The sequence below is a fragment of the Melanotaenia boesemani genome, chromosome 2 (assembly GCF_017639745.1).
Source record: "Melanotaenia boesemani isolate fMelBoe1 chromosome 2, fMelBoe1.pri, whole genome shotgun sequence".
Lineage (NCBI taxonomy): Eukaryota > Metazoa > Chordata > Actinopteri > Atheriniformes > Melanotaeniidae > Melanotaenia > Melanotaenia boesemani.
Genome location: NC_055683.1, coordinates 16,765,406 through 16,792,355, shown reverse-complemented (window position 1 = coordinate 16,792,355; position 26,950 = coordinate 16,765,406). Strand labels below are relative to the sequence as shown.

Below are 26,950 nucleotides of genomic sequence, written 5' to 3'. Positions count from 1 at the left end.
ATGGAGCCAGAATGAAGAAGGTAGGAACTAAACCGAACCTGCATCTTAACATGCATGAAAATGCCTGCTTAGGAAGAAAAAGCTGACCATGAAGATGGTTCAGAGTCCCTCTCTGCACATGTTTAATCCCAGTTTATGACTTTTTTTTTTTTTTTCGTTTGTAACTGTTTAATCTCCGTTCTATTTAAATCAAGCCTGCATGCTTCTTAAGCTACAGCACCAGTTTACTACGTTCTTCCCCTTTTGGCTCTCAAAGCAGGAGTTTTTAAATCTTTTGCCATCACTCCAGGAGTAACGTGGCAAATACCGTTTACTATATACTCCGACCAAGAAGTGTGTCGGGATGAGACTGAATGAGAGGAAGAACATTGCAAACCAAAAACGTGCAGACCGCCACAAGTGACGGACCTTCGTAATCCTGGAAGCTTTAAATGGAACTCGACCACCAAGAAGGCTTGCCTTTTTCAGGAGTTGAGTTAGGCTTCCGTGTTAAACAGATGATTCCTCCAGCTCCAATAGGAATTAGAAATCCTCTCAGCATTCATTTCTCCTTCCCCTACATTAATTATGTAACACAACGGCTTAATGAATTCTTTTTTTTGTTTGTTTGTTTAATTTTGTTCCACATTTTACATTGCCTTACCATGAGTCTGGCTTGAACATCACAATTGCATATATGGTGTGCATGTACATTTGATTTGTTTCCCATTTGTCTATTTTAAATATTCCTTGATATTATGCAGTTGTAGCTTAGTTAATATATATTCACATTAATTTAACTAGTCATTTGTGATTTGGTTTTTTGAATCATGTCTTGGTCACTTTGAATGAGAACTTGTGTAGTAATTAGCCTCTTTGAGACTGATTTGATGAAGTTGATTTAATAAATTTAATAATTAATCAAGGACTTTAATGGTCTTTGTTGCTTCCATAAAGAGAAAAAGCTTGGTAGTTCTCCGAGGTTTCCAGATATCCATCCACTAATTTTTTTTTTCCGCTTGTACGGGATTGGGTTCTGGGGGCAGCTGCCTAAGCCTAAGCAGAGAAGCCCAAACTTTCCTCTGCCCTGCACATTCGCCAGCTTATTTGGGGGGATCCCGAGGTGTTCCTAGGCCAGCTGAGAAATGTAGTCTCTCCATGTCCTGGGTCTTCCCCAGGGTCTCCTCCTAGTAGGTCATGCCGGGAACACCCACCATTCTGATCAGATGCCCTAGCCACCTCATCTGGTCTGGCTCCTCTTGATGCGGAGAGGGCGGGCTCTACTCTGAGCCCCTCCCGGATCACCGAGCTTCTCACCCTGTCTCTAAGCGAGAGCCCAGCAACCCTGCAAAGCAAACTCATTTTGGCCGCATGTATTTGCAATCTCCTTTTGGTCTCTACTGTCAGCTTGTGACCATAGGTGAGGGGTAGGACCTCATTTCCGACCTGAAGAAGACGCTCCACCATTTTTTTTTTTATAGGTATATTAATTGTAATAATATTTTCTATTGATTATTAATATGAAAAATTTTCTAAACCTTGTTCATGTTTAATGATGTTATTCACTACAGAAGATACCAGCCCTTTATTGACTTGTTATTGGATTGATACCAAATCTTGCAGTATTGCACACCCCTATTCAAACTTGATTTACTCATAAATGATGAATAGACTCCCCAAGAGAGGTTATAGACCGTTTTTCATTAATTTGACAGTTTTATTGTTTTATTGCCCCCGTGGAAGTATCAGGATGGTGAGTTATGACACTGCTTGAAATGGTTGACCTATTTACATACGTAAAGGAGCATAAATGTGCCTTAATTCTGCTTCCATTTTAAACCTACCTCTCCTCTGAGCTCTACTGCTGATAAGTCAGTCTTATATTGATTGTTGTTTTATCTCTTCTTCTGTCTGTTTTGCTCTTCCTTCTGTTCCTCTGATAGCATCATTTTGTGTTTCATTAATAAATCAGCCATGGTGAGAGTTCAAAACATCCTCTGCATTTATATCCAGTTGCTGGTATTACAAGTGGTGCATTTAGCAAAACTAGTTGTATGAAGTATGGTTTCTCTGCCTGGGGACGATGCTGAGTAATGACTCCTCCAACTGCTGAGACGTATCTTCCATTAAAAACAAAATAGAGCATGAGTAAACACATTTGTTTTATACACAGAATAAAAGATCATCCAGTTTTAATAAGAGTACAAATACTCACAGATTGCAAACCCAAGACTAGGAAAAGACTGGCATTAAACAGCACAGATTACCACCTTAAACCTGATGATCTAGATGACTGGACGCTGTGACTCTAGTAACATTCCTAAGACTAAAGACTTTCAGTTTTTAGTCTGTGACTGTGAAAATTATTTGGTATAAGCCCAGCATTACTCGCTTCAAGCCCCCTCATGGGATCAATGCTTCTCTGAGCCATTTTAAAGTTCCCACCAAAGTTCACACACTGATTCTGACCTCCTTTTCAACACTCCCACTGGTCTCACCACTAACAACCTTCGCACTCTGTCACTGAATCAAAAAATAGCCACCAAGAGTAACTGGAAAACATGTCACACACGTCACACACATTCACACACATACACATATACAAACACATACATACGTCATTTCCTTAGATGGTCACACTTCTGTTGCTAGGCAGATCTACTCACTGGTATAAAGTTGTTTCCAACCACCCAACACACTCTAAACACTTGCATATAGTCTTTCTTCAAAAGCTTATGCAATTTCTACAGTTGTGCTTATCTTCATTCTTCCACTTTTTTTGTTTCTTTCTTGATTCTCTTCTCTGGTTTGTTTCCTTTGCTAATCGCAGGTCAGCTATTCTGCTCAGCACTGCCCCATGATTTCTGGGGGTTTTGATCCGTATTCTGCGTCAGGCCACAGTTAGCTAAGCTCCCTGAAAGTGGACTGAATTACGCACATAACTGACACAGAAGACTGATGAAACTGTCCATCTGTCTGCGTATACGTCTTCTGCGTTGAGCATCAATGGACCTTTAGCTGTCATTTGGGCGACTCACAGAGAAAATATGCCAAAGTTCAGTAGGGCTGTTTTAGTATGTGATGTGACTCTGACATGATTCATGTTTCTCAGAGCGAGATGGAGACACCTGTAAAGCCGTCGCTGGAGGAAGATGCTGCCATCCAGAAAGATCTAGAACCCTCAGCAGGTAGGATCACATGAAACCCAAACTCTAAAATCACAACCCTAGTTCTTTTTGTGGTTTCAGTATCCCCTTATAGGTTTGAGGATGTCCTTAATAGTTAGAGTCATGGACTATGTAACTACAATGGAAACCTTAAATGCCATGACATTAATAGTGAGCAGGAGGCCGGGTACAACCCACTTACAAGTCACATGTCTGACATAGAACGATGTCTGATCAGCTCCTCCAAACAGTCATGTGACATTTAAACTCCATGAATAAGAATCCCAGATAGCAGACAAATTTGGACTGAATATGGGCCACTTATGGCTCATTTACATAAGATGTTGTGTGGGTCAGATCTGGACCAGATGTCAGTTTCCAGCTTGGCTTTGGTCATGGCAAGTCTGGTCCAGATGTCTATTGCTGGTCTGGATGAGGATTATGGCAAGTATTTTGTCCAGACGTGGTTCTAATACAGGAAGACTGTCTTATGATGATTTCTTTGTGGGTCACTGTGGTGGTCATGTGACTAAGTTTTGGCAGCTACATGCAACGCCGTAAGTCAAGGCCACATTTGGGCCAAAAAATTTCTGCTATCTGCAGAGCTGCAAGGACTATGTCAGATATCTTCATTGGCAGCAAAATTTAGTAGCTCAGATCAATTAACCAGCTTTTTAGTTCTGTAAGCTGGTGCGTTCCTTAACTGGTTCAGTTCCTATTTAGAAGGCCGGAGTTATTTTGTTACGATCGGCAGCTATGAATCCGAGCGAGTGGCCATGACTTGTGGAGTCCCCCAGGGGTCAGTCCTTGGACCTCTTCTGTTCAACTTTTATATGCTCCCTTTGGGTCAAATATTACAGAACTATAGCATTAATTATCATTATTGTGTCAGTGTCTGGAGCAAATAAACACCTGGATGAGGGAGAATTTTTTACAATTAAATGAAGACAAAACTGAAATTATTCTGTTTGGTAGCAAAGAGAAGAGGGTCAGCATTGGTAAACACCTGGAGGCTTGGACTCTGTTGATAGACTCAGATCTGATTTTCAGCAGCCACATCAAAGCTGTCACTAAGACAGCTTTTTACCAGCTCAGAAACATCAACAGAATTAAAAGTTTAGTCTCCCAGAAAGACCAAGAGAAACTCATCCATGCATTCATCTCCAGTAGGCAGGATTACTGTAATGGTCTTTTAACAGGACTTCCTAAAAAGATCATTAAACATCTGCAGCTCATCCAAAATGCTGCTGCTAGAATTTTAACCAGGACTAAGAGATCTGAACACATCACACCAGTTTTGAAATCTTTACACTGGCTTCCAGTCAGTCACAGAATAGATTTTAAAACCCTTCTGATTGTTTACAAATCGGTTTAGACCCAGAATACATCTGTGATATGTTCAGAGAATATAAACCTAGCAGAGCTCTTAGATCCAAAGACTCTGGTCAACTAGTCCAAACCAGAGTCCAGACTAAACATGGAGAAGCAGCATTTAGCTGTTATGCTGCAAACAAATGGAATAAACTGCCAGTGGAGATTAAACTTTCACCAAATGTAGACATTTTTAAATCCAGGTTAAAAACATTTCTTTTCTCATGCGCCTATGCATGAAATCAGCACGGTAACTTTTTTAACTTATCTTGCTTTTAATCGTTTTAATGTAATTTATGATTTTATTGTGATTATGTGATGATGCCTTTTATTATTTGTAAATATCTGTAATGCCTTTGTTTTATGTAAAGCACTTTGAATTGTCCTGTACATGAAATGTGCTATACAAATAAACTGCCTTGCCTAAAAGAAAGAAGAGAATAAAAACAAACTAAACAGGATATTCTCTTTAAGAGCAGCAATTCTGAGCTAAGACATGTTGAAATGTTTCCAAAGGTTTAAATCTGCCTGTACTGAAAAAGAAAATAACAAATATGAGTCACGTCCTTTTCCTGTTAATGAATTTAATCTGATAACAAACTGAAATGTACATGTACTGTATCAGGTAACAACTTGATTCAGGCACTTTTTTTTTTTTTTCAGAAAACAGAAATGCTCATGAACTTGAAAAAACCCTGAAAAAAACTAAATAAATAAACAAACTGAATGATACATGTTTGTCTCTTCTTTTTTCTGTAGAGAGAACAGCTTCTAAGATTCGACCTGAGTTTGTGTCGAGGGTGTCGTTAGAAATCCTCAAACAACTCTTAGATTACCTGGAAAGAGATCAAGTTTTCAATGTTAGTGAGCGAAAGGATATACTTGAGAGGAATCAAACCACAGAAGATAAGGCCCGCAGCCTCATTGACTCTGTCATGAGTAAAGGGGATGAAGCCTGCCAGAGAATGATAACACATCTTAAAACTAGAGATCCCAAACTCTACTCCCAGCTGCTTTTTTCCTCTGATCCAGCTGCTCTGGAAGGTAAGGCCATGTATTTCTGTAAAGATTTGTCAACCAGGCAAACGTTTGGGATATGTCTCTGAGATAGACATATTTATGGACCAGAATATTAATCAATTGTTTTTAAACATTTATTGGCTACAATTAAACAGAACAGAACATGCATTTAACAATAAAGGATTTTATTTTCTATTGGCCTGCATATAAAAGTTGCATCATTCTGCCTCCTGCCTTACTGTATGCATTTGGGTCCTCACCTCCACTTCCACCGCATCGTAACATGTTTGTGTTGTGTGCTTGTCTGCGTTCTTTTATTTGTGTGTTTTGATGCTTTTTTTTTTTAAAGCAGTAACATCTTGTTTGGATCTCTGGCAGATCAGGAGGTGCTGGAACCTCAGAATCAGTTGATTTATGATTTTTGGGCAAAAGCCTCAAAATTCATGAACAATTTTGAACTTTTAGGCCAGAGTTAATGAAAATGGAAAGAAAAAAATGTAATATCAATAAAATAATAGAAGAAGATCAACAATCAGAACTGGAGCTTCTGCTGTAGTATACAAACATGGTGTTAATCTTTAGATGTAGAATCTGTAATATCTTTCATAGGAACATTATGTGACATATTAATATGATGTTTAAAGTAGATGAATACTATGATATTCAAGAGAACTTATGTCATAAACACCTCTACTAATACAGATGTTTTCATGCAGTAAAACTAAAATGACATGTATTAGACACCTTTTTTCAGTTTATAAACTGGTCAATAATAAAGAGCCTGATCTGTTTTTTTGTTTAGGAGCTTTTCAGGAATGTCAACATAAACTAAAATCTAGTCTAAAGAAGAAGTTCCAGTGTGTGTTTGAGGGGATTGCTAAAGCAGGAAACCCAACCCTTCTGAATCAGATCTACACAGAGCTCTACATCACAGAGGGAGGGTCTGCAGAGGTCAATGATGAACATGAGGTCAGACAGATTGAAACAGCATCCAGGAAACCAGACAGACCAGAAACAACCATCAGACAAGAAGACATCTTTAAACTCCCACCTAGAAGAGGTAAACCAATCAGAACAGTGATGACAAAGGGAGTAGCTGGCATTGGGAAAACTGTCTTAACACAGAAGTTCACTCTGGACTGGGCTGAAGACAAAGCCAACCAGGACATTCAGCTGACATTTCCACTGACTTTCAGAGAGCTGAATGTGCTGAAAGAGAAAAAGTTCAGCTTGGTGGAACTTGTTCATCACTTCTTTACTGAAACCAAAGAAACAGGAATCTGCAGCTTTGAAGAGTTCCAGGTTGTGTTCATCTTGGATGGTTTGGATGAGAGTCGACCTCCTCTAGACTTCAATAAAACTAAAGTCCTAACTGACCCTTGGAAGTCCACCTCAGTGGATGTGCTGCTGACTAACCTCATCAGGGGGAAACTGCTTCCCTCTGCTCGCCTCTGGATAACCACACGACCAGCAGCAGCCAATCAGATCCCTCCTGACTGTGTTGGCATGGTGACAGAGGTCAGAGGGTTCACTGACCCACAGAAGGAGGAGTACTTCAGGAAGAGGTTCAGAGATGAGGAGCAGGCCAGCAGGATCATCTCCCACATGAAGACCTCACGAAGCCTCCACATCATGTGCCACATCCCAGTCTTCTGCTGGATCACTGCTACAGTTCTGGAGGATGTGCTGAAAACCAGAGAGGGAGGAGAGCTGCCCAAGACCATGACTGAGATGTTTATCTACTTCCTGGTGGTCCAGACCAAAGTCAAGAAGGTCAAGTATGAGGGAGGAGCTGAGACAGATACAACATGGAGTCCAGAGAACAGGAAGATGATTGAGTCTCTGGGAAAACTGGCTTTTGATCAGCTGCAGAAAGGAAACCTGATCTTCTATGAATCAGACCTGACAGAGTGTGGCATCGATATCAAAGAAGCCTCAGTTTACTCAGGAGTGTTCACACAGATCTTTAAAGAGGAGAGAGGACTGTACCAGGAGAAGGTGTTCAGCTTCGTCCATCTGAGTGTTCAGGAGTTTCTGGCTGCTCTTCATGTCCGTCTGACCTTCATCAACTCTGGAATCAACCTGATGGAAGAACAACAATCATCCTTCAGGTTGTCCTCATTTTTTAAGAAACAAGATCTACGTCTCCATCAGAGAGCTTTGAACGAGGCCTTACAGAGTCCAAATGGACACCTGGACTTGTTCCTCCGCTTCCTCCTGGGTCTTTCACTGCAGACCAATCAGAATCTCCTACGAGGCCTGATGACACAGACAGAAAGTAGCTCACAGACCAATCAGGAAACAGTCCAGTACATCAAGAAGAAGATCAGGAAGAATGTGTCTGCAGAGAGAAGCATCAATCTGTTCCACTGTCTGAATGAACTGAATGATCATTCTCTAGAGGAGGAGATCCAACAGTTCCTGAGATCAGGACGTCTCTCCACAGATAAACTGTCTCCTGCTCAGTGGTCAGCTCTGATCTTCATCTTACTGTCATCAGAAGAAGATCTGGAAGTGTTTGACCTGCAGAAATACTCTCCTTCAGAGAAGGTTCTTCTGAGGCTGCTGCCAGTGGTCAAAGCCTCCAACAAAGCTCTGTAAGTACAGTATAGCAGGATCTGGAGAAACATACTCCTACTGTTATAAGGGTACATCATGTGATAGATTATTACTTGTCTTGTTATTTCCTGAACTGGACCTGAGAATCGAGGACTCAGGATTTAAGAAGCTATGTGATGGACTGGAAAACTGGAAACTGGAATCTCTCAGGTCAGGTTTCTCTGCTGCTCTCACAGGTTCTTCCTCTGTTTCAGCGCCAAACATCTCTGTGATGGAATAATCTGCAATGTTTTTTAAACTACTTTGAAATGATGGTCTATAATGATGATGAAATCATGGAGTTTAGGAAAGGTGGTGGGATAAATTGAGGGATCCCAAGAAACGATTACAGTGTTGCATTGAGAATCCAACCACAATGGCCCTCACCTGTGATTTTATTCTGCAGCTATAAAACTACAGATGTACAATAAATATTCTACAGAAAGGGATTGAGATATTTCCTCCAATGTAGTCTGATCACTATTACATGAAAACTATATGTGATGTGAATATGTTCTGATGTAAAATATGACTTTATAATCAAGCTTGGTGATTAAAGGGAAGGAAAAGTGAAACATGTCAGAGCTGCTCACACTCACCCCACTGTCCTTTATATATTTACACACATTTACCAGTTAGTACAACTGGATAAACACCCAGCATTGGTTCCAAGGTTGCAGCCACAAATGAATTGTATTATGGAATTATCTGCTTTCATGAAGGATGCTACGGTGCTCCTCAAAGAGGTAAGAAAGCAGGCATTGGAGCAGCTTTCATTATAATTTGCTGATTTCAAACAGCTCTTACCATGGCCACTTCTTACACACTTCCAGGTTATTCACTCTGTAAGGAAGGTTCTGGAGCAGACTGGACACTTAGACCAGACTAGGAATGGGTGTATTGATACTCTGTTTGACTGATTTCAGCCAGTCAAATATTGGATTTGATACTTTGTGAATATTGAGATACCGCTCTGCTGAGACAAAAAATGCCATTTGTTTTCACTTGAGAGTTTATGCACTGAAATTGCGTAAAAAGCCAAGCAACACTGCTCTTTCCACTCTCTAAATGAGGACGAAGTCTCTAAACTTCTAGTCAACTCAAAACCCATGACTCTTGATCATGTTCCTTCTGACATCCTGCAGAGCATTCTACCTACCTTGAAGGACGTGATTGGGAGGAATGGCCCCCCGATCTAAATCCGAGTGCTGTTTTGTTGTTGGACTTCTGTGCTTGTCATGGATTGTCCATAACAAACACCTTGTTCAGGCATAAGAGTGTCCACATGTGCACGTGGCGCAAGGACACTCTAGGCCGCAGTTCGATGATCAACTTTGTAGTCGTATCATTGGACTTGCGACCGCATATCTTGGACTCTCAGGTGAAGAAAGTGTCAGAGCTTTCAACTGATCATCACCTGGTGGTGAGTTGGCTCAGATGGTGGGGTAGGATGCCGGTCAGGCCTGGCAGACCCAAGCGTGTTGTGAGGGTCTACTGGGAACGTCTGGCAGAGTCCCCTGTCAGAAAGAGTTTCAAGTCCCATCTCCAGCAGAGCTTCAACCATGTCCTGGGTAAGGCAAGGGACATTGAGTCTGAGTGGGCTGTGTTCCATGCCTCTATTGTTGAGGCGGCCAGCCGCAGCTGTGACCACCGGGTCATCGGTGCCTGTTGTGTTGGTAAACCCCGAACTCGTTGGTGGACACCAGCAGTAAGGGATGCCGTCAAGCTGAAGAAAGAGTCCTATCGGGGATGGGGGGGCTGCTGACCTCGACTCGGGACATTATGAGGCGGTGGAGGAATACTTCAAAGACCTTCTCAATCCCACCAACACGTCTTCTGATGAGGAAGCAGAATCTGGGGACTCTGGTGTTGGTTCTCCCATCTCTGGGGCTGAGGATGCTGAGGTGGTTAAAAAGCTCCTCGGTGGCAAGGCCCGAGGGTGGATGAGGTTCGCCCAGAGTTCCTTAACACTCTGGATGCTGTAGGGTTGTCTTGGCTGACACACTTCTGCAGCATTGCATGGACATCGGGTACAGTTTCCCTGGACTGGCAGACTGTGGTGATGGTCCCCCTCTCTCCCTGTAGTTGGAGAGTGTGCTCCAACTACAGGGAGATCACACTCCTCAGCCTCCCTGGTAAGGTTTATTCAGGGGTGCTGGAGAGGAGGGTCCATCTGATAGTCGAACCTCGGATTAAGGAGGAGCAGTGTGGTTTTTTGTCCCAGTCATTAAACGGTGGACCAGCGGTACACTCTCTTCAGGGTCTTGGAGGGGGCATGGGAGTTCACTCAACCAGTCTACATGTGCTTTGTGGACTTGGAGAAGGCATTCAGCTGTGTCCCCCAGGGACTCATGTGGGGGGTACTCTGGGAGTATGGATTGCCGGACCCCCTTGTACTAGCTGTCCAGTCTCTGTACAACCGTTGTCAGAGCTTGGTCCACATTGCTGGCAGTAAATCAGAATTGTTTCCGGTGAGAATTGGTCTCCGCCGAAGCTGCCCTTTGTCACTGATTCTGTTCATAACTTTTATGGACACAATTTATAGGCGCAGCCAAGGTATTGAGGCGATCCGGTTTGATGGCCTCAGGATTGGGTCTCTATTTGCAGATGATGTGGTTTTGTTGGCTTGATTGGGCCGTGATCTTCAGCTTTCACTGTAGCGATTTGCAGCCGAGTGTGAAGCGGCTGGGATGAGAATCAGCACCTCTAAATCCGAGACATGGTCCTTAGCAGGAAAAGGGTGGAGTGCCTTCTCTGGGTTGGCAATAAGGTCCTGTCCCAAGTGGAGGAGTTCACGTATCTCGAGGTCTTGTTCACGAGTGAGGGAAGGATGGAGCAGAAAATTGACAGGCGGAATGTTGCGGTGTCTACAGCAAGGCTATTCAATTCAGTCCTATGAGGGCCGCAATCCAGCAGGTTTTCCATCTATCCCTGCTTCAACACACCTGACTCAAATTAATTAATCATTGTGCAGAACTTGATTGGCTGTTAGATCCATTTAATTTGATGTACGTGTGCTGAAGCAGGGATACATGGAAAACCTGCTGGATTGCGGCCCTCGTAGGACCGAATTGAATAGCCCTGGTCTACAGTGATGCAGACTCTGCATCGGTCTGTCATGGTGAAGAGGGAGCTGAGCCAAAAGGCAAAGCTCTCGATTTACCGGTTGGTAGTGACCAAAAGAACGAGATCGTGAATACAAGCGGCCAAAATTTGTTTTCTCCGCAGGGTGGCCAGGCTCTCCCTTAGGGATAGGATGAGAAGCTTGGTGATCCGGGAGGAGCTCAGAGTAGAGTCACTGCTCCTCCGCATCGAGAGGAGCCAGATGAGGTGGCTCGGGCATCTGGTCCCGATTCCTGTTGGACGCCTCCCTGGTGAGGTGTTCCGGGCACGTCCCACCAGAAAGAGGCGCTGGGGAAGACCCAGGACACGTTGGATGGACTACAGTGCTCTGCTAGCCAGGAAATGCCTCCAGATTGGCTTTATTTTATTACTATTTTTAAGAGCTTGGTGCAGCTTTATTGCACCAAGTTACAGAATCATTTACAAACATGACAGTTTAAACTGAAAATAAGCAAAAATGTTATGGGATCATCAGGAATGTTTTAAATATCAGTTTAGAAAACAAAAATAATACATAGGACAGTAAAAGCAGAAGAAGAGCAGGGGAAGTGGCCTGGATAAAAAAAAGTAGAGGATGAAGAAGCCAAGGGGGTATGGGAAATATACATTTGTTGAGCCCAACTTTATCTTTTGTAACATTTATTTTGTTAGATAACAATACATGTTTACAGTTACAACTCAAATTGGTTAGCTGTCTCTAACCAATATAATCTCAATAATACCTCTTTAATTTTCTGTGACATTGATTACCCGTGCAGGTAATAAATTGATGGACACCTTAAACTGGATGAGTAAAATGCAGCCAAGTCCAAGCAGTACTCAGTGGTATGTATATTAGCCACATGTCAACATGGGTTACAAGCCATGAATTTTGAGTTGCATCTTTCTTATGTTTAATTATGACTAATTATAAATTAAAATAGCTGACCAAATTCAGTTGTAACTGAATACATTAAAGATAAAAACTTGGACTCAACAAATGCATATTTTCCTTACTGTCTTCGTCCTCCTCTTCTTCATCTACTTTTTTGTGTTCACGCCACGCCCCCCGCTCTTCTTCTGTTTTGTACGCAGAATCCCTGTCCTGATGTATCGATATTAATCTTTACCACCTTTACCTCAGTATTATTTTTATTTTCTAAACTGTTATTTAAAACCTTCTTGATTTTTTAAGATGTTTTATATTTAACAATAGCAACAATAACAAGTATACTACACATGAACATATGAAGTATACAACATGCTATACAAAACTAGATTACCGGGGTGAAAACAATTATAAAAGCAAATGAAAAGATTCACATAATATAAATGGTTTTCACCACCTTTTGTTATTTGAGTCTGATCGTGACTGTATATGTTCTTTTATGTCTTAGAAAAATAAGTGAAATATGATGATTTACAGGTAAATTTACATTTATGTATGAAAAATTTAGTTAACAGAATTAAGTGGTTTATTACAAAGAAATATTTGTAATCATTTTTTGGAAAATTGTAAAAACAGAACATTTTCCCATCGTAGTGAGAAGTTCTTAAATACATGGTCTATGATGAATCTGCTAAATTCTTTCTAGAATGTCTGTGAAAGGGCGGTGCCAGATAAGATGTGTTTCTGGATGATTCGCACAGAAGCTACAATTACTATTTATGTCCCTTTTAAATTTTAGCATGTAGTGACTGACTGGATATTATTTATGGAGAATTTTGAATGACACTTCCTTTACGATTAAGTATTAATGAGGGATCATCCAAGCTTTTTTCCAGTTAATATCCGGGACATAGTGGTTCCAGTAGGATATTACATATCGCGGCAAAAACCTCCTATCTCCAAAAGTATCATTTTTTAAAAAAATGAAATGTATGTATGGTTTTATAATAACTGGACATAATGTCATCAAACTTTAGTTAAATATTTGTAAAACAACAGACAAACATAAAGGGTGACCAATAGTACTGATTTATGAAGGAAAACAAAAATCACGAATTTTGGACATTGGAGGTTTTTGCGCGACAGCAGCGATATGGGAGTGAGACGACATCCTTCTGGAACAAATTGCGAATTTTCTTATTGTTAATATCCGGTTGATGTAAAAAAAATTTTTTTTTTTCACTGAAATAAATAAATGTAATATCATTTCAACACAAAAATATTAATATTACTATTAATATTTAATTCCTTCTCAGACTGAGTGGATGTACCCTCTCAGATGAAAGATGTTCAGCTCTGTCCTCAGTTCTCAGCTCCCAGTCCTCCAGGCTGATGAAACTGGACCTAAATATCGAAGCCGCTGGACTGAAATATCTGGCTGTTGGACTGGAAAGTCCAAACTGCAAACTTGAAACTCTCAGGTGAGGATTCTTTGCTAATCTTACATGTGAATGGTGGATAATATTTCTTGCAATAAAAATGATGTAGGAAACTATCTGTGGACTTTGACTGTTTGAAACAAAATGTTGCATCATCCTCTGGACACATACAAGCAGCAAGAGCTGTTAACAGAAATGATTCTTTGTGTCACGAAACATAACGTTAAGCAATCATTTCCCTTCCCTCCACTGATCAGGTCTAATACAACAGTTGTGGCTGACCGAGCCGCAGGTTCTGTGTCAGAGCTGGTTAAGAGTTGCTGCTGGAGACAAGCCAGATCACATCCGTGACGGGGCGTCACTGTGAAAGCAGCCTGCAGGCTTATTGAACGATGTAGGAAACTATCTGTGGACTTTGATTGTTTGAAACAAAATGTTGCATCATCCTCTGGACACACACAAGCTGTAAGAGCTGCACCCACCCTCTGAAATGATTCTTTGTGTCACACAACTGCAGGTTCTGTGTCAGAGCCGGTTACCTTGGCAATGCATCACTACGAAATAGTCCACACAGCCTCTTCTTGTGAAAAACAAAGTAAAAAAAAAAACAACATTAATGCATTAATAATTTATTTAATATTGATTTCATTTGTAAGTAACCATGGTATATGTGGGATAATGCCCTTTGAGGTGTCCATGATCATAAATGAATGGACTTCGCGTTGGACAGTTCATGCCTCTGCGTCGTCCATTAATTCAGGATAATGGACACCTCGTCGGGTATTATCCCTTACATATATTCAGTTTACCTTGTTAGTGAACTTATTTCCAGTACACTGAAATACTGTATCTTTTACACTTATTTACACTACCGTTCAAAAGTTTGTGGTCACTTTGCCATGGGATTCAATAGGGAATTGACCCCAAACATTTGAATGGTAGTGTATGTAATTTATGGAATGATAAATCTTATCCACCTAAATTTTTTTCTAAACTTTAAGTAAAAACCAGCAGAAAACTTTCATAATTTTCACAAGTTATGATTAGAAGTACAAATGTTGACAGAATATCACAGCTCATTAAGGAGGATCCTTTTGCGTTCCCAGGCCAGCCAAGAGATGTAGTCCCTCCAATGTACTTTGGTTCTTCCCTGGGTCTCCGCACTGTGGGACGTACTTGGAAAACCTCACTTGGGGCACGTCCAGCAGAAATCTTGACCAAATGCCCAAGCCACCTCATCTGGCTCTTCTTGATGCGGAGGAGCAGCGACTCTACTCTGAGCCCCTCCCGGATCACCAAGCTTCTCACCCTATCTCTAAGGGAGAGCCTGGCTACCCTGCAGCGAAAAGTAATTTTGCACACATTTATTCGCAATCTCATTCTTTTGGTCACTACCCACAGCTTTTGACCATAGATGAGGGTAGGGTATGAAAGTAGATCAAGTGGTTAATCAAGAGCTTTAAATTTTGGCTCATTTCCTCCTTCACCATGACGAGACATTGCAGAGTCCTCATCCCAGCAGTTGCTGCACCAATTTGCCTGTTGATCTCCACCTCCATCCTTCCCTCACTTCTGAACAAGACCCAGAGATACTTGAACTCTTCCACTTGGGGCAGGAACACATTCCCGACCCACAGAAAACACTCCACCTTTTACCGCCTGAGGACCATGGTCTCAGATGTGGAGGTGCTGATTTTCATCTTGGCCGCTTTACACTGTGCTGCAAATTGTTCACCAAGAGCTCAAGATCACGGCCTGATAAAGCCATCAGAACTAAATCAAAAAGCAGAGACCCAATACTGAGACCACCAAACCGGATCCACACAACACCTTGGCTGCACCTTGAAATTCTGTCCATAAAACTGATGAACTGAATTGGTGGTAAAGAGCAGCCCTGGCTGAGTCCAACCCTCACTGGAAACTAATCTGATTTTCTGCCAGCAATGCGGACTAAGCTATGGCACCCATCTTACATGGACCAGACGGCTTGTACAAAGGGTCCAGAATTCCATACTCACAGAGCATTCCCCACAGGAATCCCCGAGGAACATGGTTGAATGCCTTCTCCAAGTTCACAAAGTACATGTAGACTGGTTGAGCGAACACCCATGCCCCCTCCCAGACCCAGAAGAGGTTGTAGAGCTGGTTTACTGTTCCATGACTAGGGCGAAAACCACATTGCTTCTCCTCAATCTGAGGTTTCACTGTCTGACAAACCATCCTCTCCAGGAACCCCTAATATACCTTTTCCAGAGAGGCTGAGGAGTGTGATTCCCCCTGCAGTTTGAGCACACCCTCCTATGTGCTGTGAATTAAATTAAAAATATTTAGGATTAGTGAGAGATTTGTAGCTAATGGGAGATATTTACACAATATCTCCTATTAATTTTACAAAATCAGATATTCTGCCTATACAGAGGGAATTGTTGATTTGTGATATTTTAGAATTTATTTTAGTTGTTGTTAAAAATAAATTTAACATGAGTTAATTGAGTTATATTGATTTTGTTCAATTCTTTCTCCTCAGACTGAGTGGATGTACCCTCTCAGATGAAGGATGTTCAGCTCTGTCCTCAGTTCTCAGCTCCCAGTCCTCCAGGTTAATAAAACTGGACCTGAGTATAGATGGCCCAGGACTGAAACATCTGTCTGTTGGACTGGAAAGTCCAAACTGCAAACTTGAAACTCTCAGGTGAGGGTTCTTTGATAATCTTACATGTGTTTGTATTGTTTCAGCTTCAGTCTCTGTGATGCAATGATCTGAAATATTTTCAGAACTATTTAAATATAAAAAATAAAAAATGTGAAGATTAAACATTGTTATGTATAATATTCTTTCTATATAAGATAATTATATCTACATGTGAATAAAAGATGGTATTCTAGTTTGTGGCCTTAAACTTTATCATGGCCTGATCTCACTCATGGAGGAACAGCAGAGGAGTTGTATGCAAGATTTCATATTTGCATTAAATAAATCCTAATTTCTTTGGAACAACTGACGATTTTTGGAAAGTTGGAAATGCACCAGAAAGATTGGCATTCCAGAGATCGCTGTCAGTGCATTAGGATGTTGTATTTGTAGCCTAGCCCTTGTGTTTCTTTACATTTTCTATGCACATTTTGTCCTCCTGGGTCAAAATAACCCATCTTTTAAAGAATGAGATTCAAAATTATTGTTAATTATACCATGGTCTGGGTGAATACTTCTCTGATTCTGATTTTCTGTAGGGTGTCCAATATTAAATATATTCAGTTTGCCTTGTTAGTGAACTTGTTTCCAATACACTAAAATACTATATCTTTTACACTTATTTATGTAATTTATGCTATGATAAATCTTATCAACCTAAATTTCTTTCGTAAACTTCCTAAAAAAAAAAATGCAGGAAACTTTCATAATTTTCACTAGTTATGATTAGAAGCACAAATGTTGATAGAATATCACAGACGGACATACTATTTGTCAGAGCTTAGTAAGAGAGCTCTTTTTAAAAACCATTTCATTTTCTTTTAATGACAACATATAGTCACACCCTTTTTCCTCTCAGGACAAATTGATCCAGTCTTGTTTGACTTATACACCTTATAGTCAGTTTGTTTCCATCATCCATCCATTTTCTACCACTTATCCTGGCTCAGGTTGCCGGGCAGCTGCCTAATCAGGGAAGCCCAGACTTCCCTCTCCTCAGCCACCTTTGCCAGCTCATCCGGGGGGATCCCGAGGTGTTCCCAGGCCAGCCAAGAGATGTAGTCTCTCCAATGTACCTTGGTTCTTCCACAGGTCTCCGCATTGTGGGACATGCCTGGAACACCTCACCAGGATGGCATCCAGCAGGAATCGGGACCAGATGCCCAAGCCACCTCATATGGCTCCTCTTGATGTGGAGAAGAAGTGGCTCTACTCTGAGCCCCTCCCAGATAACAGAGCTTCTCATCCTATGTCTAAGGGAGAGCCCGGCCACTGTGCGGAGAAAACTAATTTCAGTCACTTGTATTTGCAATCTCATCCACTACCCACTGCTCATGACCATAGGTAAGCGTAAGGGTAGGAACATAGATCATGTGGTAAATCTAGAGCTTCACCATTTTGCGTAGTTCCTTCTTCACCACGATGTAACACTGCAGTCTTCATCAAAGCAGACACCGCACCGATCCGCCTGTTGATCTTCTGCTCCAGCCTTCTTTCACTCCTAGTCTTTGTTTCCATCATCCATCCAATCATTTTGAACAACTCATCCATGGTTGGGTCGCTGAGCAGCTGCCTATACTCCTCCGTTTGTGGTAGGACCTCATTCCCGACCCAGAGAAAACACTCAAACCTTTCTGATTCTGATTTTCTTCCAGTAATGCAAACTGAGCTATGGCACTGGTTGTATATGGACCAGACAGCTCGTACAAGGGGTCCAGCATTCCATACTCACAGAGAATCCCCCACAGAAGTCCCTGGGGAACACGGTTGAATGCCTTCTCCAAGTCCAAAAAGCACATGTAGACTGGTTGAGCAAACTTCTATGCCCCTTCTAAGACTGTAAAGAGGGTGTAGAGCTGGTCCACTGTTCCACGACTGGGGCGAAAACCACAGTGCTCCTCCTCAGTCTGAAGTTTGACTATCCACCAGACCCTCCTCTCCAAGACCCCTGATTAAATCTTCCCAGAGAGGCTCAGAAGTGTGATCCGCCTGTAGCACACCTTCCGGTCCCCCTTTTTGAGGAGGGGGACCACCACCCCAGTTTGCCAGTCCAGTGGAATTATCCCTGACATCCATGCAATACTGCAGAGGCATGTTAACCAAGACAGCCCGACAGTATCCGGAACCTTAAGGAACTATAGATGTATCTCATCCACCCCCATGGCTCTACTACCTAGGAGCTTTTAAACCAACTCAGCGACCTCAGCCCCAGAGATAGGAGAGCCCACGGCAGGGTCCCTCGAATCTGCTTCCTTGTCAAAAGACATGTCAGTGGGATTGACGAGGTCTTCAGAGTATTCCCTCCACCGACCCACAATGTCCCAAGTCAAGGTCAGCAGCCCCCCATCCCCATTTTACGCAGTGTTGATGGATCACTGCTTTCCCCGGATGGTGGTCCAGACTGTCCTCGAAGCCATCTGAAAGTCATTCTCCATAACCTTTCCAAACATTTGAGTCTGCTAGGCCTGACCGGCATCCTCCAGCACCTTCTGAGCCAACTTACCACCAGGTGGTGATCAGATGAAAGCTCCGACCCTCTCTTCACCCAAAAATAGTAATATCCAACCAAATCTACCACAAAATATAGTCCCAGTGTTTAATGAGTATACAGGTGCCGCTGCTCATAAATTTCTTGAATAGAATAGTCCTCGGAAGGAATGCACTCCAACACCCCATCCAAGGACTCCGAAACGGGTGGGCACTTTGAACTATTGTTCACTGCACAAACAAAGGTAAGGACCCATCCCCTCACCCAAAGGCAGGTATCCTCTGGGGTAAACCCTAACGTACGGGCGCCAAGGCTGGGGGAAATGAGTATGCCCACACCTACTCGGCACCTCTCACCAGGAGCAACTACAGAATGGAAGAAGGTCCAGCCCCTTTCAAGGACAGTGGTTCCAGAGTTCCACCTGCCATGAATCAAAGTGAGACGAATGATCTTGTGAAACAACAATCTAAGCTGCTGAAACTTTACTGAACTGCTGGATATGATCAGCAGTCTGGATGCACAAATATTCATCAGTGGCCCTCTCCCTTCCATCAGAGGAGAAGTGGAGAGATTGAGTTGGCTGTTTAGTCTGAATACATGGTTGTTGAATGCATGTAATCCAGTTAATTTCATGGACAATATTAATTTCCTCTGGGACTGCAGGCACTTTTTTTTAATGACAAATTGATTCTGTCTGAATAGGTCAGGAGTGAGGCTGTTTGCCTCCAACCTGTTTTATTTTCTGAATAGACAAGAGAGACCAAAACTACTTGAAAAGATAGAGCCTAGAGGAAACTGTAATAAATACCACTGTAGCCCCCTCCTGAAGAAACCCCCAAGACTTCCAGCGAGGACCCACCCCCTTCATCTCATCATATTCCATCTAGGTCACTTTCCCTCTCCCCATCCTCCCCACCCCTCCTGGACTTCACTTCCCAGATAAAGGAGCTGGTCACTAAACCCAGTCTCCCAGTCCCATCTTTTAGCCCTGAAACATCCCACTTCATCCTTTTCCACCAATTCCCCAGCGAGTTCTGATGCAGTCATCCCAGCTGCATCACCTACCTCTTCTCCCTCCACAATGGAACCAAACTCGTCTCCACAGCCTGATAACAGAACAGCATCTGATTGATAAGTTATGGGTCCAGACTGCAACTATGTGGGTACTCCTGGCTCTCTCGAGGATAAGGTTTGAGCAGGACTAGATTGTGGTCTGCTTTCCCCAGTGCAGGCAGGGGGATGGCTCTGTATGCATTCTTCACATTTGCATACATCAGGTCTAAAGTCCTCTTCCACCTGGTGTTACAATCCACATACTGGTGAAAAGCAGCCAGTGTATTGTCCAGGGTCACATGGTTAAAGTCCCCAGAGATTAGCATGAGAGCCTCAGGATGCTTTGTGTGTAGTTTAGCCAAAGCACTGGGGTCACAAGCAGCCTCCGCGTTGGCGCACGGTGGAATGTTAATAACAAAAACAATGGCGTGGCTGAACTCCCTGGTCAAGTAATAGGGACGTAGACTTACAGCCAGGAGTTCAATATCCCTGCAGCAGGTGGAGATGTTAATGTTCACATGCCCAGGACTGCACCACCATTTCTTCACGTACAGTACAATTACCCCTCCTTTGCACTTCCCACAGGCTTTTGTGTCTCTGTCCACTCTGACTGTGCTAAAGGCTGGTAGCTCCACATTAGCATCTGGGATGTTACCTGTTAGCCACATTTCAGTAAGGCACAGTAAACGGCACTCCCTGAAGGTCTTTAGGTTCTTTGTCAGCGTAGCCAGTTTGTCGATCTTATTCAGTAGAGAGTCCACGTTTCCCATGATCATTGAAGGTACCGGAGGCTTGAATCTTCACTTTACTAGCCGCTTAGCTATTAGCATTGCGCCAGCCATGCAGCTCCAGTACTGCTTCCTTACGTCCACAGGTAAACACGGAACCACACCGTTATGGGACTTTGCTCTCAGACCATGTAAAAAGTTGCTTGAGTAGACAAGTCTTCCGTATCCATAGGATAGAATAATATGATTCCAAGAAACCAGGAAAGAAGAAGAAGAAAAAAGATAAAAAGAGACAAAAGTGCGAGAACACACGGCGCTGCTGGAAAGGCTGCCACTCGCGTCTGTACCGGAAGGACGCTTCTCCAGATGTCTGTCTTGGTCTTGTAAAGGCATCAAAAAAAGACTGATAAATGTTCAGAAAAGCAAGATTCGCCCAATACATTCTATAAATTTATCAAATCTTTTGTTCATTCCTCATCAGCCTCAGGATGCCCATAACAAAAACTGGACAGATAATGTTTTTAGCACACTTAAGCTAGCTTAACTAAATGTCAGATCTTTGGCTGGAAAAACATTTTTTAATCAGTGATTTTATTACAAAGCACAAACTTAATTTCTTTTTTAAACAGAAACCTGGTTAGACAAAAAAAAGTATTCGGTTATTCTCATAGAAGAGACGCCTCCAAACTTCAGCTTTGTGAGTAAAGTTAGATCACATAAGAAAGGTGGAGGAGTGGCTGTTTGGTTTAATGACTTCCTCCAATACAGCAGATATCTTAGAAAAACTCTCCAGATGACCTCCCCCTCCCGTATGTTGTTACTTGACATTTATCGACCAACTAAAAAGTTAAGTTTTTTTCAAAACGTTTTTTGATGACTTTGCTGAACAGCAAGTTAACAAAGTTAGTTAACACAAAGTTATCAAAGTCAGCAAAGTTATTTAACACAAACAATCTGAAAAACTACATTTCAGCAGTTTTTCTTCTATATCTCCTCCTTAGGTTGAGTGTATACAGCCTCCCACATGAAGGATGTTCAGCTCTATCCTCAGTTCTCAGCTCTCAGTCCTCTAGACTGAAAGATCTGGACCTAAGTAACGATGGACTGAAACATCTGTTTGTTGGACTGCAGAGTCCAAATTGTAAACTGGAAACTCTCAGGTCAGGTTTCTTTGCTGCTCTGATGTTGTGTTGTTTTGAAAATTTTCAGCTTCATTAAGTTTTTGTGATACAATAATGTGAAACATTTTTAACTGTTTATAAATAAACAGAGAAAAATGTGTGCTATCATGTTAACATAAATGTTATTAATTTTCTTCACTTTCAGACTGAACAGATGTACCCTCTCATATGAAGAGTGTGATGCTCTGTCTTCAGTTCTGAGCTCCCAGTCCTCCAGGCTGACAAAACTAGATCTGCTCATAGACAGATCAGGAGTGAAGCAGCTGTTTGTTGGACTGCAGAGTCCAAACTGTAAAGTGGAAATTCTCAGGTCAGGTTTCTTTGCTTTTGACATACTTTTCTACTTTTTTTTACCTAATACGGTCTCTGTAATGCAGCAACCTAAAACATTCTCATTATTCTCACTATTTTAAAGTATACTGAATGACATATCTCCAGATTAAGACATTATCATGAAAAAATTAAGAATATTTGTCTCATGAATTACTATTATAAATAGATACATCTTTGGTTAAATAAAGATTTTCTTTTTGATGCTTCACATTTTGGTTGTAATGCAGCTTTTTCCTGTTCTTTAGATCCAGGGTTAAGTCTAATAGCAAATGACCTGATATTGTATTCTAAGCCTTTTCCCTTAAACTTATTTGAAAATCTATTATGGAGTTAATGTAAGGCTGATAAATTCAGAAGGAATCTGGAAAAGAAGACGTTGTTCCAATGAGAATCTGACCTCACTAAATGTGATTTTATATCATAAAGGACTGGTAAGGTGTTTCCTAAAGGAGATAATACAGGATACATTGGGTTTCCTTTCATTATAATTTGAGGAAATCCAAACAGCTCTTATCATGGCAGCTGCTCAAATACATCCAGGTCATTTTACTTAGTTAGGAAGGTCCCTAAGCTCACTGCTGTTAAGTGCACTAAACCCAAGTGGTGGTTGTTCAAATGTAATTCTATTGGATTTTGGTTATTGGATAGGATCAAATCTTGAAAATGGGTCATTCAAATGGGAAATCCGGATTCCGAAATCAGCTTGGATCACATAATCCAATCTTGGTTGTTATCTGGATAAAACCCTCAATTTGTGTTGTTTAAAACTTTTGAGTAGGATCTGGATAACTTTGATCCAAGAAAACAGGATTGTCCTCATCCCAACAGAAAGGTAAGATTACAAGGTGGATTTCAGGAGGAAACTGCGGTAAAACCTGAAATTCAAACAAATAATAGTATCATTTTAGTCAGTGCATATGCTAATATTTATATGTTGAACCTGGCTTGTTTAACCGTTATAGGGATAAAGTGGTTAAAATAAGCAGAGGCTACCTATTAAGCCTTTCAGCATAGTAAAGCAAGAATAAAACATAACATCATTTTGTCCCCATGAAATATACCCCCCAACAAATCCAATAACAAACACACATAAAATAATCAATCTTCCTGTTAGTCAGCACTGCATAATCAGAAAAGAACTTGTCTGAAATAATGTCTAACAATTTCACGCCTTACTACATATCCCATCTGTCCGTCATTCTGACAGAATGACAGAGGTTGGGCCGGCACCTCAACACGGGACTCAGGTGCGCCATTAACATTGTCGCAGAGAAAGACAGTCCACCTGGTAGCAATGTAGGACATTACAGGCACATATTTTGTTAGATGCTTCCTGTGGTTACGCGCGAAAGTAGTTGTGGCATGCAAACCGTCTCTTCTACCTGTTCTTCACATAGCCAGCAGCTCACATTGATGTACATGCTGGAAATCCAGATTTGGTGATCCTGAAAAACCAGATTCTGGATCAGGGTGATCCAATTCTATTTTGCTTTGAACTACTGGGGTAAAAGTAAACTGGATTACGTTCCCGCCGTCCCGAAAAATGGGATTCCCAAATCTGGATAGCTTTTATCTGGATTTAATTTTTTGAACAACCAGCCCAATATGATATGAGACACTTTTTTTCCTCTCAGTATTGACTGTATTTCTGTCAGTTGACGTGAGGAATGCTGAGATCTGCTGCTTTAGTTACTAAGTGCACACCACCTTTCTAGCTAGCTTGTGGAAAATCACACAAAACTATTGTAGCAAGGAAAAAAAAAAGATTTTCTTTCCCCTGCAAAAAAGTAAGAACTAATTCAGGAAATTTATTTAAATATTTAACAAACATGAAGCAAACCAGTGTAACAATAATTCTTAAAGACTTTATGAAGGAAATATTATGTGGAGGGTTATAACAAAGGTAATGTATTTACAGAAAACATTTTTATAAGCCTCCAACTTTGTTTGCAATTCAATAAATTTTGAGATATTTTAATAATCCTGTTTGTAAAACAGAAATTTAAATATCTTTTTCAGAGCAATGTGTATAGTAAATTGAAATGACTATCTATAGCTCTTTTACCCGTTTAAATCATGTTAAACCAGCACCCAGACATTCAAAATCCCATTACTGATCCAGTGCAGTTTATTGTCAGTGTACACCAAAAGAGTTCCGTTTATTGCCAAAAAAAAAAAAAAAAAAATCCATCCATCCAGTCTACAAATTCTGTCCATAAAAGTTATGAACAGAAATGGGGACAAAGGGCAGTCTTGGCAGAGTCCAACCCTCACTGGGAACAAATCTGATTTTCTGTCGGCAATGCGGAACAAACTGGTCATACAGCGACCGGACAGCTTGCACAAGGGGTCCGGTATTCCATACTCCCGAATTAACACCCACAAGAGTCTCCAGGGGACACAGTCGAAGTCTCCAAGTCCACAAAGCACATGCAGACTGGTTGAGCAAACTCCCATGCCCCATCCAAGATCCAGAAGAAAGTGTAAAGATGGTCCACTGTTCCACGAAACCTGAGACGAAAACCATACTGCTCCTCTTCAATTTGAGGTTTGACTGTTCGTTGGACCTTCCTCTCCAGGACCCCTGAATAGACCTTACCAGGAAGGCTGAGGCGTGTGGTCCCCTGTAGTTGGAACACAGCCTCTGTCCACCACTCCAGTCTGCCAGTCCAGGGGAACTGTCCCCGATGTCTGTGCAATACTGCAGAGGCATGTCAGCCAAGACAGCTCTACAGAATCCAGAGCCTTAAGAAACTCTAGGTGGACCTCCAGGGCACAAAGCTTCTAAATGGTACAGTAAGTGTTCTCGGTCTGCTTACTTCTCATGTCGAACCCATGTTATAAATGTTGGTGTGATCTTCAATAGCTCCTTTAACTTCCACTGGCACTTCAATTCTGAAGTCAAAAGCATTTTCTTCCATTTGAGGCTGCTTGGAAAGTTAAAGCCCAATTTGTCTAATTATGACCTAGAAAAAGACATCCACCTGCTCATTATGTCCCGCATAGATTATTGCAGCTCTCTATATTATGGCATTGACCAGTCATCTTTGCACCAATTGCAGCTCAAAACTCTGTTGCTTGTTTCAGGGACAAGACAACATAATCACATCACCCTTCTGCTTGCCTCTTTGCGTTGGCTTCCTATTAGTTTTAGGACACAGTACAAGATTATTTTTTATTATTATATTATTCACTTTAAAGCCTTAAATGGTTTAGCTCCCCATGCCAGGACTCTTCAGTCCTCTTCACAGCTCTTGCTGAAGGTCCCATCTGTAAGACTCAAATCCAGGGGTAACAGAGCTTTCTTTCTTGCCACCCCAAAGCTGTGGAATAGCTTGCTGTAATGGTGTCTCCCTGAGGACCCGGAAATTCAGCCACACACACAGTGATAGATTCCAAGAAAGTAATTTATTCAGTCCAGGTAATGGAGGAGATGAGCAGGGTTTGGTCCAGTAGGAAGCGGTGGCGCCTTTCTCAGGTAAAGCAGGGAATAATATCCTGAAAGGACTCCAGAAACAGTCAGGATGATCCACAATCCAAACAAGCAGAGATTTAAGAAGCCAAGAGTCATAAACAGGGGTAGGAGGCAGACTACTTAGCTGGGGCAGGCGAATATCCGTGGTCGTTCCAAAACAGGTCAAAATCCAGGAGAGCACAAGGCAGGAGCAGTCCGACAGGGGATGAGGCAAGAGAAGTCCAAGGGCCGTAACTGGGTCAAACACAGGAATCAGGCAACAAGAGTAAACGCTGGACATCAACAAGGGAAAACAATGCTGACCATCTGGCAGGGAAGCAAGGACTGGAGTGAGCTTAAGTAGGGAGGGGAGCAGGTGAACAGAGTGAGTAATCAGGGCTGCACCAGGTGGAGCAGATGAGTGTGATGAGGAGCTGTAGGCTCAGCAGAGCAGCAACCATGACAGCTTGCCCCTTCATCAGTTGTTCAATCTATCACTGGTTTAAGTCTCTACTCAAGACCCATTTCTTTGCACTGGCTTTGAACAAAATGGAACTTGAAATTAACGTGTTTTTACTTTTTATACCAGTTTTATAATTTTTTATTTTTTATTGATTTTATTCTTATTGTTTTTTATTGTTGTGTAGTGTTTTATTTTCAACTGTGTTCTATTTGTTGATGTTGTATTGTTCAGCCCTTTGGGCACCTGCTGTTGCATAAAATGTGCTATATAAACTTGAACTTGAATAAACTAGAAAGAAGACCAGAAAATGGCGTCACCTCACATTTTTTAAAGTGTATTGTCTCATCCATCTTGTTGACCTGTGATTTTGTGTTATCAGTGGTGAGAGGTGAATCACAGCAAACCTACCTCTTTGTCCCACCACTGCAACCTCTGTATTGACAGCAGGGATATCTATTATTCTGGCCAAAAAGGCAGCTGGCTGCAAGACAATAATCTGGAGCACGCTCAGAGCTACATGAAATAGTGCTGCAGTCCCTTGACTCAATGACAGTAACAGTGTTGCAGCTAAATGAACAGCAAAAAAAAAAAAAAAAACAGAACCTCAACCAACCTGTTGTAGTGGGTGCAGCTTCAGTGAAAAGTAAAATATAGAAAGTGACTATTAAGAAAACAGCTTGTTAAAAGTAAAAAAATAAAAAAAAAAAAAAAGATCCAAAACAAAACAGGAAAAGCTAAGGAGTGAGTGCAGTAGGCTATACACAGGTGCATACACTCGTTGTAAAACTTTATGCATAATTTCATCTTCCTCCTTCTCTCCAGGCTGAGTGTGTGTGATTTCCTGCAGGATTCAGAAGTGAAGAAGCTGTGTGATGGACTGAAGAGTACAAACTGCAAACTGGAATATCTCAGGTCAGGATTATTCAAATTGAGTTTTTAAAATATTATTCAACACTGTAGTGCCAGTATTCTTGTAAGGAATGCTTTCCCCTG

At 41.7% G+C, this 26,950-nt stretch overlaps 1 protein-coding gene and 1 pseudogene across 1 annotated transcript in view; both read left to right on the top strand.

Moving 5' to 3' along the window:
• Positions 1-8,138, top strand: part of LOC121649675 (NLR family CARD domain-containing protein 3-like) — a 71,560-nt gene extending 63,422 nt beyond the window's left edge. Inside the window, exons 2-4 of the mRNA XM_042000678.1 lie at positions 3,092-3,167; positions 5,277-5,561; positions 6,340-8,138. Coding sequence (XP_041856612.1) covers positions 3,098-3,167; positions 5,277-5,561; positions 6,340-8,138 — 2,154 coding nt within the window. The 5' untranslated portion in view covers positions 3,092-3,097. The remainder of the gene's footprint in view (positions 1-3,091; positions 3,168-5,276; positions 5,562-6,339) is intronic.
• LOC121649630 overlaps positions 1-26,950 on the top strand; it is a 133,868-nt pseudogene that overhangs the window by 94,579 nt on the left and 12,339 nt on the right.